Source organism: Sarcophilus harrisii, chromosome 1, assembly GCF_902635505.1.
Source record: "Sarcophilus harrisii chromosome 1, mSarHar1.11, whole genome shotgun sequence".
Classification (NCBI taxonomy): domain Eukaryota; kingdom Metazoa; phylum Chordata; class Mammalia; order Dasyuromorphia; family Dasyuridae; genus Sarcophilus; species Sarcophilus harrisii.
In genome coordinates this window covers 459,760,720-459,774,233 of record NC_045426.1, presented here as the reverse complement: position 1 = coordinate 459,774,233, position 13,514 = coordinate 459,760,720, and the positions used below count along the sequence as shown (strand labels likewise).

The 13,514-nt window shown below is 32.0% G+C and overlaps 1 protein-coding gene across 2 annotated transcripts in view; it reads right to left on the bottom strand.

The window, feature by feature from the left end:
* The window catches only part of LOC116420573 (aspartyl/asparaginyl beta-hydroxylase-like), a 37,152-nt gene that overhangs the window by 6,018 nt on the left and 17,620 nt on the right, over positions 1-13,514 (bottom strand). For both annotated transcript variants that reach the window (XM_031946362.1, XM_031946361.1), the window contains one exon: positions 3,063-3,104. In XM_031946362.1, coding sequence (XP_031802222.1) covers positions 3,063-3,104 — 42 coding nt within the window. The remainder of the gene's footprint in view (positions 1-3,062; positions 3,105-13,514) is intronic.

The window sequence follows — 13,514 nt, the reverse complement described above, 5'->3', positions numbered from 1 at the left end:
TTGGGGGTTTTGTTGTTGCTCAGGCATGTCTAACTTTTTGTGATTCCACTTGGGGTTTTCTTGGCAAAAACTTTAAAATGATCTGCCATTTTTTTCTCCAGCTTATGTTACAAATGAGGAAACAGAGGCAAAAAGATTAAGTAACATGCCCCAAGTCATGTAACTACTAAGTGTCTGAGGTCATATTTGAATTTAAGAAGATGGGTTTTCCTGACTCTAGGTCTGGTACTCTATCCATGCACCATCTAGCTGCTCCAGGTTCTGGTATAATTAAAGAAATGCTGTCAATGAGAAAATTTATCTTGTCTTTAAAACATCTATTTTATAAAACTAGGGGATAACTTTTTAATACCTGGTCCCCTCTCATAATTACTAATTCCTTGTGTTATAGCTGGAAAAGTAACAGAATTGCACCCAGATGAGATGAGTCCAAATCCCAGCTCTGTCACTTACTAGCTGGGTAAAATTAGACAAATTACTTTGCTTCTGAGTCTCTATTTTTATAATTATGCATGAGGATACCATCTGCATTATGCATCTCACATGGTTATTGTAAAAATCAAATTAGATAATGTATGCAATGAACTTTGTAACCAGAAAGCACTCTGTAAATGTCAACTTTTATTAATATGACTTCTCATCCCCCTGCACTAAGAATAGTGTTTTAGTACTTTAGTACGTTAAATATTTGCTGAACTGAATTATTTTTTTTTTGATAAATTTCTTCTTCTATGAAATTCCAAAGCATTTTATCACATGATGTAGAATCCCAACAGGGAACTCACCCTAAAGTACTACATACATATTAAATATTATAGCCAGCCATAATTTTTTCATGACAATAAAAAGAACTGAAAAATAAAATTGAATATATCATTTATTTTGATTATCTCAGGTAAGCAAATGGAAAAATTTAATACTGAAAAAAATTTTTTTGACAATTTTATCTTAATAATCTCTGATATTTGTGATAGCAAAATTAGAAAGAAAGAAGATTTTGGCAACAGTCACCTTAAGTATATGTCGAGCTCAACACTTTTATTATCCATATTGGAAAGAGAAGGTATGTATAAAGGAAATAAAGAGATAATCTCTTATGACTATTGCTTATCTTGCTAAACCTTTAATGGATCTGATAATAGGTGGTAAGCAGAGTTTCACAGAAGGAGATGAAGATGTACATGTCTTCAGGATAAAATCAAGATTTTATAGTAGGAAGTAGCATCGCATGCTACTAGCAACATGCAAAATAACTATAAAACTTTGTCAACTCTAAATTGTAGGAGGTATTGTTATTTTCTCAACATCACAAAAATCTCATTAATTGCAGAATGTCTTTCTTTTATAAAAGATTGTTGTCATGGAATCCAACATGAAAAATATTCTTTCAAGCTAGCTATCCTTATAAAACTGAGGCTTGGAGAATGGAATGTTTTGGTTGACTGAATTCCCTCAGTAATAATACTTGGTGTTGAAAGTCTTATTCAAATATTAGTATACTTTCCTGCCCTAGTAAATATAGTGAATATAATTTGATCTTTGTGTACCAATGTCAGGCCATACTCAAGAAGCTTCTTTTTAATTCAATCTGAAACCAGCTTTCTTTTCTTTTCCTTTTTAAAAAAATCATTTGCATGGCAATGAAGCAGTACTATAAAGTGAATGAGGTGTTGAAGCTAGAATCTGGAAGATTTAGATTCAACTTTTATCACAGACACCAAGGGCTATGTACCCTAGACTAGTCAATTAACTACTCTAAGCCTTAATAGCTTCAGTTTCTTCATCTATAAAACAAGAAGAGTAAAAGCAGCTACTAGACAGGTTTGTTGTGAATATCAAATGAGATAATGTATTTAAGGGGTTTTATAAATGTCAAAGTATTATTGTGTGTGTGTGTGTAAATATATAACTATTATATTATAATTATATATAATTACTATCACATTATGTTATATGTTATATTATTATACATTAACATAGATTATATATAAAATTGTTATATATTATATATAATTCTATAATTACTATAATGAATAAAAGAGTACAATAATGCTAGTTAATAATTTTATTTAACATTATTTTTAGTATGTTGCTTATTTTTTATACTGGACAGTGAGAAATAGGATATTTTTCTAATTTTCTACCTGAAAAAAAAGAATATATTTGAACACACACCCCCAAATTCAACTACTCCTTCCGCAAAATCACAAAGTGGCAGTCAAACAATATTTAAAATTTTCAGGCTCTTCAAACTATGCCAAGTACTATATTATGCATACAAATATTATTTTAATATTAAGATACTATATTATGCATACAAATATTATTTTAATATAAGATATGTTATCAAGAAGAACATAAAACACACACAAAAGCATAAAAGATTATAAAGCTTTAGATATGTGTAAGAAATGTAATGTATTGAATTATATTTTTCTTATACAAGAAGAAAAAATTGGACTATTTTAGTTATTAATTTTCAAATAATCAGTATGTACATTATGTAATTTTCATAATTAAGATGACCATAATTAAGATGACACTAAGGTCACACAATGTTACATATTATGAATATTATAAAGAAAACCATGCATTTTTAAAGGAAATTTATGATTGACAAAATGCCAAATAAAGTCGTTCTTATAATGTAAAGTAGAAGAAAACAAAGGAATAGTGTGACTCTTTAGGAAATCAAATCACTGAAGAATATATCTTCTGCACAAAGAAGATTTAAATAAAAGTATATATATATATATATATGTGTATATATATATATATATATACATATATGTAAATATATAAAATGGTTAAATAACCATTATAAAATTTTGATAATATCAAATTTAACTTGAAAATGACAATTCATTAGTTTGTTACTAAACCAATTATGAAGTTTCACAAAGCCAGTTATTATTTAAGTATTTCCCATATCTTTTAAACCAATTTTTAAAAGCCATCTAACATTAGTAGCTACATTTACGAAATCCATCTTGCAAAACTCATGCATTTAAAGCATAAAATCCATCATCATATACACAAAGCTAAATCAAAAAACAAAATACCTTTGGCCTTAGCTTTTCTCTTGGCTATCCCACCTGGTTCCTCTGTTGGTATTCACAAGATGGAGAAAGATTATGGGAATACATTTTTATGGAAATTAATGAACACCAAAAATTTACATGGTTGTTAAAATTAGTCTTGCATTTAACCCTCTAATATAAAATTCACCACTTTGTGTCTTCAAAATTTTATTTAAGTACTTACCATTTCTAAAATATTTGAGATTTTTTTTGCTATCATTAATCATAAAAAAAAAACCATGACATTATTTATAAGAATGAGAGAAAGCTCGATCACCTGACTAAGTAGAGATCTGATTGATTAAGTAAAGACCTGGAAGGAATGTTGTAAACCTCCAATTAAACCACTAACCTGGTAACCACTGATAATAATTAAGTTTTAAAAAGTAGTATGCATTAAAGAACGAGATTATAAATAAATTAGAGGAACACAGGATAGTTTACCTCTCAGACCTATGGAACAGGAAGGAATTTGTGACCAAAGAAGAACTAGAGATCATTACTCATTACAAAATAGAAAATTTTGATTATACCAAACTGAAAAGTTTTTTTTACAAACAAAACTAATGCAGACAAGATTAGAAGGGAAGTAATAAACTGGAAAAATATTTTTCAGTCAAAAGTTCTGATAAAGGACTCATTTCCAAAATATATAGAGAACTGACTCTAATTTATAAGAAATCAAGCCATTCTCCAATTGATAAATGGTCAAAGGATATGAACAGACAATTCTCAGACAAAGAAATTGAAACTATTTCTAGCCATATGAAAAGATGCTCCAAGTCATTATTAATCAGAGAAATGCAAATTAAGATAACTCTGAGATACCACTACACACCTGTCAGACTGGCTAGAATGACAAGGAAAGATAATGCGGAATGTTGGAGGGGATGTGGGAAAACTGGGACAGTAATACATTGTTGGTGGAACTGTGAATACATCTAGTCATTCTGGAGAGCAATTTGGAACAATGCTCAAAAAGTTATCAAACTGTGCATACCTTTTGATCCAACAGTGTTACTACTGGGCTTATATCCCAAAGAGATCATAAAGAAGGGAAAGGGACCTGTATGTGCATGAATGTTTGTGGCACCCCTCTTTGTAGTGGCCAGAAACTGGAAACTGAGTGGATGCCCATCAAGTGGAGAATGGCTGAATAAATTGTGGTATATGAATATTATGGAATATTATTGTTCTTAAGAAATGACCAACAGGATGATTTCAGAAAGTCCTGGAGAGACTTACACAAACTGATGCTGAGTGAAACGATCAAGGCCAGGAGATCATTATATACTTCAACAACAATACTATATGATGACCAATTCTGATGGACCTGGCCATCCTCAGCAATGAGATGAACCAAATCAGTTCCAATGGAGCATTAATGAACTGAACCAGCTACGCCCAGCGAAAGAACTCTGGGAGATGACTAAGAACCATTACATTGAATTCCCAATCCCTATATTTTTGTCTGCCTGCATTTTGGACTTCCTTCACAGGCTAATTGTACAATATTTCAGAGTCCAATTCTTTTTGTACAGCAAAATAACGGTTTGGTCATGTATACTTATTGTGTTTCTAATTTATACTTTAATATATTTAACATCTACTGGTCATCCTGCCATCTAGGGGAAGGGGTGGGAGAAAGGAGAGGAAAAATTGGAACAAGAGGTTTGGCAATTGTCAATGCTGTAAAGTTACCCATGCATATAACTTGTAAATAAAAGGCTATTTAAAAAAAAAAAAAAAAAAAAGTCGTATGCATGCCAAGAAAGGCTCTAAACTGCTTTCCACTAAAAGACTTCTAAGAATAATAACTCTCCATATTTTGCCACAATTTACTGATTTCTAGAAAACATTAGGATAATACTTTGACAAAATTTTTGAAGGGTTACTGCTTTAACTATGTTACCAAAACCAATAAAACATATGACTGCATCACTGCTGGTAACCTCCAGGTATGAAAACTTTCTCCACTGCTGCCATCTGGCAATCTGTCTTTAATATGCAATCAAGTGAGATGCCTAGAAAACCAATTAATTTAGCTGGAGTCACACAGACAGTATGGATCTGAGGCAAAATTTAAACCCAGGTACTCCTTGCTCTCCCAGGCCATATGTCAACATACTATGATGATGCTCTTCTTTCCTTCTATTATTATTATTATTATTATTACTTATTAATGGCAAATATTGCTCTGGTTTTCTAACGTTCTAGTAACTGTGCAAAATCTTCAGATTTTCTCTCTCCTTTCATGTTAATAAACTGATGTAGATTCAAGAAAAGACACTAGGGACTGAACCTGTGATTTCATTATCTATCAGTGCAGGTCGCCAAGCACTGAGAAGTGACTTGCCCTGGATCTCTCAGTCAGTATGTGTCAGGGTTTCAGCAGACTCTCCCATGTATTATTGCCATATCTGGCAGTGAACTTAAAAGCATTTTTTATTATATCAAACTTTCTAATATGGTACATTATGAAACCAGTGATTTAGATCAATAATTAGGCATTTATGGTCATTTATAAAAGGCTAGGACTATTTTACTTTGTACTATTTTGCTTTCTTCTCTTTAAAATATGGCAGCAATATCTGTTCTCTCCTTACTACAATTTTAGAAGATTATTTTAATTTCTTGCAAAAGCAAACAACTCTGCCAATAAATTTCACCCAACTTCCTCTTTCAGGAATCGTCTCCCTTTTCTTCTACTTTAAAAAACTTCATTAAATGGTGATTAATTTTCACTAGATGATAACATGATCTCCGATCAATTGATTCTTTTTCATTTATATACATACTAAAGTCTCTTGAACTCTAAAACTGCATCCCCCTGACTACTCTACTTCATTCAATTACCAATGAATTCTATATTTCTACCTCCCTTTTTAATCAAACTCCAGTCTAGGCAGATTATCTGCTTATCTCTCTTTAACCTTATGTAATCTAGCTGTCACATCTAATCTTCTATTGAAACTATTCTTTTAAAAGATAACTGGATGCAATAATTTTTCAATTTGCTTTTTTTCTCTTAGCCTCTTTCATTTCTAAACTTATCAAATTCTGCCAATTGTATCTTCAAAATTTCCTTCAACATTCATTGTTTGGTACTCTAATTCTCACCAACCTGAACAATGGTTTACAAACAAAAGCTCCCAAACTCTTCACTCTCCATTCTCCCCCTAGAAAACCAAGTATCACAAATATTGAATTGGCATTAAGATATTAAAATATATCTACAATAATAGAAACTTCTTACTCCTCTTTTCTAAATATCTTCCTTCAAAATATCACTATTCCCATTCTTCAAAAAGTTAATCCCAACTCAATATATTTTGTCACATGTATTTATTTGCATTTCTTTCTCTTAAGTCACCATAAGCATTTTTTTAAGTCTGAGGCAATGTTTACTTTGGCAAAACATGCTCGCCTCAAGCACAGTGCATGGCATATAAAAAGCCTTCTGCAAATTTTACAGCAGAACAAAAATTATTTGGCGCTGGGAGGAAAAATGTAATCTTCACTCAACTATTAATAATGTCATAACGTTTTACAATATCAAAGTCTATTATGTTCTCTCTTCTCACTTTATACATGTTATTCCAGAAGAAAGTTATTTTTTTCCCTTAAAGAATTAACTTTAAAATAGCTCTCAGTCTCTATGTGTACACTAAGGATATTAACAAACATTAAACTAAAATGTTCCTTTCAATTAAGGCTTAATGTATTCCTTAGGGCTTCTACTTTTCACCAAAATGTATCTCTGTAAACTATGCTTAAAAAACAGAATTATCAAAAAGTACATTGTTTCCCCCAAAATGTTTCAGAATTAGAAAAATCTATGAGTTGGAATGCTTGCCATATTACATTATACCAAGAGAGGGAAACCTTGAGTCACATTTCTTACAGAGTACTACACCAGTAATTCTAGAATTTTAACACTGGAAGAGACCTTTAAAAGAATCTAAACTGCTTATTTTACAATGAGAAAAGTGAAGCCAAGATTACTCTTTTTAGAAAAACAAATGAAAGGGCTACTTCACTGAAAAAATCCAAATAAAACACAAACATATATGAACAGGGAAGCAAAATGAAATAGCACAAGAAGGGGACAGTAGCAACCCACTTTTGATTACTGCTGTTTCATAGTATGAGTTCTTTTATTGGTGGTGATGGTGCTATCTTTAGCCCCCGAAACACCACCAACAACAACAATAACAAAAACTAGAACTCTTTCCATTACCAATCTAATATCAATTAAAAGCAAGAATTAGAATTCAAAATATAGTCTTATTTACTGAGACCTAAAAGGATCTCTTCCAGATAAGAAGTGCTTTTATTTCTCAGAATGAAGAAAAGAAAAAATAAATAAACCTAGTGCTCCTAGTAACACCCTCAACACATTTTCTAGTTCTTTGGTACCACAAAGAGAGCTGATATAAATACTTTAGAACATATAAGTTCTTTCCCTTTTTCCCTGATCATCTCAGGAATCATCTACTCTATTCTAAGTCTTGAACTTTTCTGAAATTGTTACCCATTGGCCACAGTAATGAAAACACTTTCTGTATCCCTAACGTCACATTTTCTTCTCTCCAAACTCCATAATTTTCAGAAATGCTTCCCAGGCACCCCTTCTGGCAGTATCATTTGTGCCTAAGAAAATCACCAGAAGTATTCATCCATTTCTATAAGTCTATTAATGTTTCATCACATCTGACACACTGATAACAGTGAGAACAGTTATCAGATCAACCAACAATACTACAGTGCCCCTCAGAACAGGGACCCAAGGACAACCTACTGATACCTTTTTTCTCTGTGCCACTTTTTCATTTGATGATCTTCTTCAGACTGTGACATTAAATTGAGAAGACTGAATTGATCCTATTTCATTTTATTGATCCTAATTACAATTAATTTCTTTTGTTCTGTAATTGCTTAACTCATGGTGTCTCTGAAAAGTTCAGAATTTAGCTGGCCCATAATGGATTTTTAAAAAATTCACCACCCTCACTTATCAGCCATCTGTTATTGTCTCAAGGAATTTAGTTGACCTTGGGGGATGGATGTGAACTTGCCAGAGTCTGGCCTAATATCTTTATAACACCAAGCTATCTATCCTTCAAAAATGTTCGATTTGTTGTCCAGAAGGTTATATAGTTCATTATAAACCTTGTAAGCTGCAATCAAACAATGAGAATTTCTTAATATCAAGAGAGGTGGTCACATCCAGCTACCCTCACCAATCTTCCAAATAACTATATTGTTCCCTACACTGCAACTCTCTAACCAATAATGTTGTCCTCAATCTCATGATGTCATCTACCCTGTTCTATTTTTATATTTTTTACTCCCTGAAAACCAATAAAATGGGAACTTTTCATCTGCTTGGGGTCTGCAACAAATTATTGATCCATTTATTAACAGGCAACATGCTCCTGTTAAAAAATGTTATCTTGTTTAGAGAAACATGCCTCAATTTATCTTTTCTGTTAAATTGTACTCACAATATCTAAAACTTAGCTCCAAGTGTTTGGTAGAACTTCTTCACTTTCTCATCTGTAACATTCTTTTACTCACAAATTTCCTCATATTGATCAGGATTCCTCTCTTCCTTTTTTTTTCTTCTTAAGTGTTACATCGATATTTTAAACTTCACTATACATCCCACCAATGAAATTCTTCTTTTAAAGAAACATAGTTAAATAAAATATACTAATAATGTTTGATATTATATGCCTTATTCTACACTTTTAGTCTACCAACTCTCTACCAAAAGGGAGCAGGTATGTTTTACCATCAAACTCCTTAAGTCAAAATTGGTCACTGCATTGATCCAAGTTCTAATCTTTTAGTGCTGCTTTTCTTTAAATTATTGCGGTTGCTATGTATGCTCTCAGTTCTGTCTACTTTACCATGCATGAGTTCATTCAAGATTTCACAAATTTCTTTAAATCCACATTTATTATTTTTTATAGAACAATAACATTTCATTACATTTACATGTCACAGTTTGTTCTGCAATCCCCAATTGATTGGCAGTCATTATTTCTTGTTTATTTTGTGTTGCCGTTGTTTTAGGTTAGTTTGGTTTCCTGCTATCTTCTTCCTCCTTGGAATATAAGTCCAATAATAAGATCTCAGAATCAAAGAACATGAATAGTTTAACCACTTTTCTAAAATAGTTTTAAACTCTTCTCCAAAATAGTTGGACTACTTTACTGCTCTGCTAACAATATATCTATATGCCCATCTTCCCATAAGTTGGCTAACAATTGGCAATTTTTAAAATTATCTTTGCCATTTGACAGACAGGAGTTCAAGTTCAACATCTGAAACTACCTATTTAGCTATGTCACTTTATCTCTGTGCACCTCAAGTGATTCTATAAGATTAATTTATAGATAGCTTATAAATGACTAGAAAAAGTTCCCATACTTCCAAAACTCACAAATTCTTGACATATCAATGTATAAAAAAATAATCTTCCTATCAGTATCTAGTTATAGCCCTGATGATTTTCATATTACTCACATAATCTGTTCTCCTTACTAACTGCTAAAATATTGAAAGTAAGCCAAAAATTTTGGGAAAATCTAGATGTACATTAAAAATATTTGATATGTTTTGGGTTTGGTTGTTTGTTTTATAAGCAAAGCAGGGGAGATTTCCTGAAGTATATATAGCATAAAACCTCCTCTAAAACTCAGTTTATGTTAGTCCCAAAGCCAAAGGTAGGTTAAAGCTACCTAGAAAAGCTTTAAGTCCAAGGACCATTGTGGCTAAATCCAACACACACAATATTTGAGCACCTTTTTTCCAAAACTGTACCTTCTCCCATATTCTTTTAACAGCAAAGCTATAAATGGGGATCAGAGTACTACTTACTTCCTATTGCCAGTTCCAGATTGTCTGCCTCTGCTACCACTATGTAGCAACCTCTCCCTTGAGTCTTGCCCTATCTAAATACATTAACCAATTCAAATAGACTATGCATTATTCTCTCTCCTTTCTCAAAGAATTTAATCACTTCTCTCAGTTTTCCTCTCCACCCAAATTCCTACCCTTGTAATACTGAAATTCAATATAAATGTTCATTTTCCCTCTAACAGATTAATCTTTCAGTTATTCCATCTTCTCAACTGCTGTATTTCACCACAGCCACATGCAACTAAAAGATCTGAACTTACATTATCCACTCATTACGTCCTGTCATTCCTTTTTCCTCCTGACTCATTCACTTTTCTTAAACTTATTCTTTCTCTTCATCCTCTCACCAAACTTCCATTCTTTATACTATTCTTCAATTCTCTCAATCACTGGCTTCATTTCCTCCATCTTTAATTTTATCCTCATACTTATTCAGAACAATACTGTATTACTGAACTATAATTCAGTAATATTACTGTACTGAATTTTAATACTGTATTCTATACTCTTAATTCTTATTCTGGATCCTATGACCATGCATGCCTTGCCAAACTCCCAAACCTAGACTCTTCTCCTTTTTACCTAAAGTGCTCAGAAATACAGTACTCCAGATGAGATCTGTCTGACAAGAAAATAGTATATGGTGTTATCACCTTTCTAATCACATTTTTCCTTCTTAATGAAATCCAAGATTACAACACCTTCTTTGGTTTCATCACTGCAGTGCTGAATTATATTGAGAGTGCAGTTTCTAAAATCCCCAGATCTTTTTCAAACTTATTACTATCTAATCATGCTTCATCTACCTTCTACCCATGAAGCGGATTTTTTAGACTAACTACAATTATATTTATTCTTATTGAATTTAATCCTTTTTTATTCAGCCCACTGCTTGAGTTGATCCTTTTGGATCTTGTTCCCTTTTTTTAAAAAAAATCTATTTAGGATAGAGACCTAGGTATTGCTGGATCAAAAGGAGGAAAAGATCCACAGTACAAAAATATTATAGCAGCTCTTTTTGTGGTGGCAAAGAATTGGAAATTGAGGGGACGTCTATCAATTTGGGAATGACTGAATAAGTTGTGGAATGTAAATGGAAAATTATTGTTCTAAAAGAAATGATGAGCAGGCTAATTTCAGAAAAGCCAGTAAAGATTTACATGAACTGATGCTGAGTGAAGTGAGCAGAACCACAATGCTGTACACAAAAACAGCAATACTGTGTGATAATCAATTATGACAGACTTAACTCTTTTCTGCAACACAGTTGTCCAAGACAATTCTCATAGATGGAAGATACCATCCCCATCCAGAGGAAGAACTATGGAGACTAAATGTAGATCAAAGCATATTAGTTTAACTTTTTAGTTCTGTTTTTTCTTTCTCGTGGTTTTTCACTTTTGTTCTGATTTTTCTTTCACAAAATGACTAATATGGAAATATGTTCAATGTGATTGTACAAGTATGATCTATATCATATTTCCTCATGTCTTGGAAAGAAGGGGGGCAAGATCTTACGAAGATGAATGCTGAAAACTAACTTTACATGTAAACTGGAAAAAAAATAAAATAATGTTAAATGGGGGAAAAAAGGTTTCCTGCAGCAATGAACGGAAAATAACACAATTCCCCTAGTTATCTTGGGTATCAGTTTCGTCTTGGTCATTTCTGTTCCTGTATTTCCATCAGGAAGGTCATTCTCCTTGTGAGAGAAAACAGAAACAAAGTAAGAGTTGAGCAGTTCTGTTTGCCTTCTAGAATAGGGTACCACACTGTCATTGCCACCCCTAGGAAAGATTCTATCCCTGATAGATAGGCACATGTTGGCCCAATGAAACTAAAAAACATTGCATTGGTATGATTCCCAGATAGAGTGTACCTTTCCAATCCTGACCGTCATCCCAACAAGATTGAATCTCACAGTATTCTTTGATATCTATACGGTCAGATGTACTACTGCCTCCATAAATTTCTAATTGTAAAACATAATAATAATAAAAATAACAATAAACGTTTATATAGCACTTATGATGTGCCAGATACTGCACTAATCACTTTACAATGAGTATATCATTTGATCTTTACAATAATTCTGGAAATAATAGCACTTATTTCCATTGCATTTATGAAGAAACTGAGGCAAATAAAGATTAAATGATTTGTCCAGGGACACACATCTAAGTGCCTGAGGCTAGATTTAAACTCAGATTTCCCTCACTCCAGACCTGCCCTTCTAGATACTGTGCCATTAAGCTGCTTTGGCATCAATGAGAGAAAAATAGGATTCCCCTAACATATAACCATATCTGATGATTCTGTTAAAGCATAAGAAGCTTAGATCCAAAAGAAAGGGTCCGAGAAAAATTTCATCCTGGACAGGAAATATTTTGCTCCCCTTGAGAGTTTCTTCCCAAAACCTATGACCAATATATACCAGGGCTTATAGGCTTAAAGGCCAAAGTACAGGTGAAGAGATTCTAGCCTCAAAAAAGAAGAAACATTCCACTCACTGCAGCAATTCTACCACCATTGCTCAATTGTGATTGAGTGGCATTAAGTATTATAAAGAGGATGCTAATCTGGGAATTACATCATTATATACTGTAGCAAATTGTATATAAAGAATTTTAATCTAACAAAATAAAGCAGAGAATTAATCAAAATTCTAAATGTTCTCATTTCTTCTATAAAGTATGGACCCTTTGTTTATTATATTCAAAGTCTGAAATTCTTTATATCTAATTGATTTCTGTACATAAAGTTATAAAATTGAGTTATCAATTTCAAAACATGCTATCTTTCAAATGATTTAAAGAATTTGAGGGAAAAATCTCAATTACTTATTACATATACAAACACATGTAAAAACACAAATTTGATTAATTTCAACTCATTTAGTGTCAAAGCTTTTAAATTTCAAATATTCTTTCCTTTTTATTCCATCTGTGGCCCAAAATCCCCAAAACAACAAAATTATGTATGCCCACTGTTGAAGGAAGTCACAGAAGTCCAGGGTTCAAATAAATTACAAAGCTATTTTTCTCCCCATCTAATTTACGCCATTATATTTATCATGGAGAGTAATGAGGCATAATTATTTTCTACGCATGAAATTTATATTAGTATCAATGCAAGACAAGCAAGCAATAATAAAAAAAAAAATTAATGTTTCTAATAGGCATTTGTAAGTTTACTATTCCATGGATTAGAGAATTTGCCATTCATAAACTTATCAATCAATATATATTTTCAAAATTAGTTTTATCTTAGGTGTAACACTATAAATTAAAATTAAAACAAAATCACTGGTTTATGAGTATTAGATACTTAGGTTTGAAATCAAGGGGCATATTTAGGATTGTTAAATTCTTACCATAATTAAAATTTAGAAGCCACAATAAAAGGTGGAGACGATCTGAAACAATCTCCAAATTGAATTAAAAAAAAAAACTTCAAAAAAAAATCTTCATTACTACAGAACTTAATGACTTAATATATTATGAT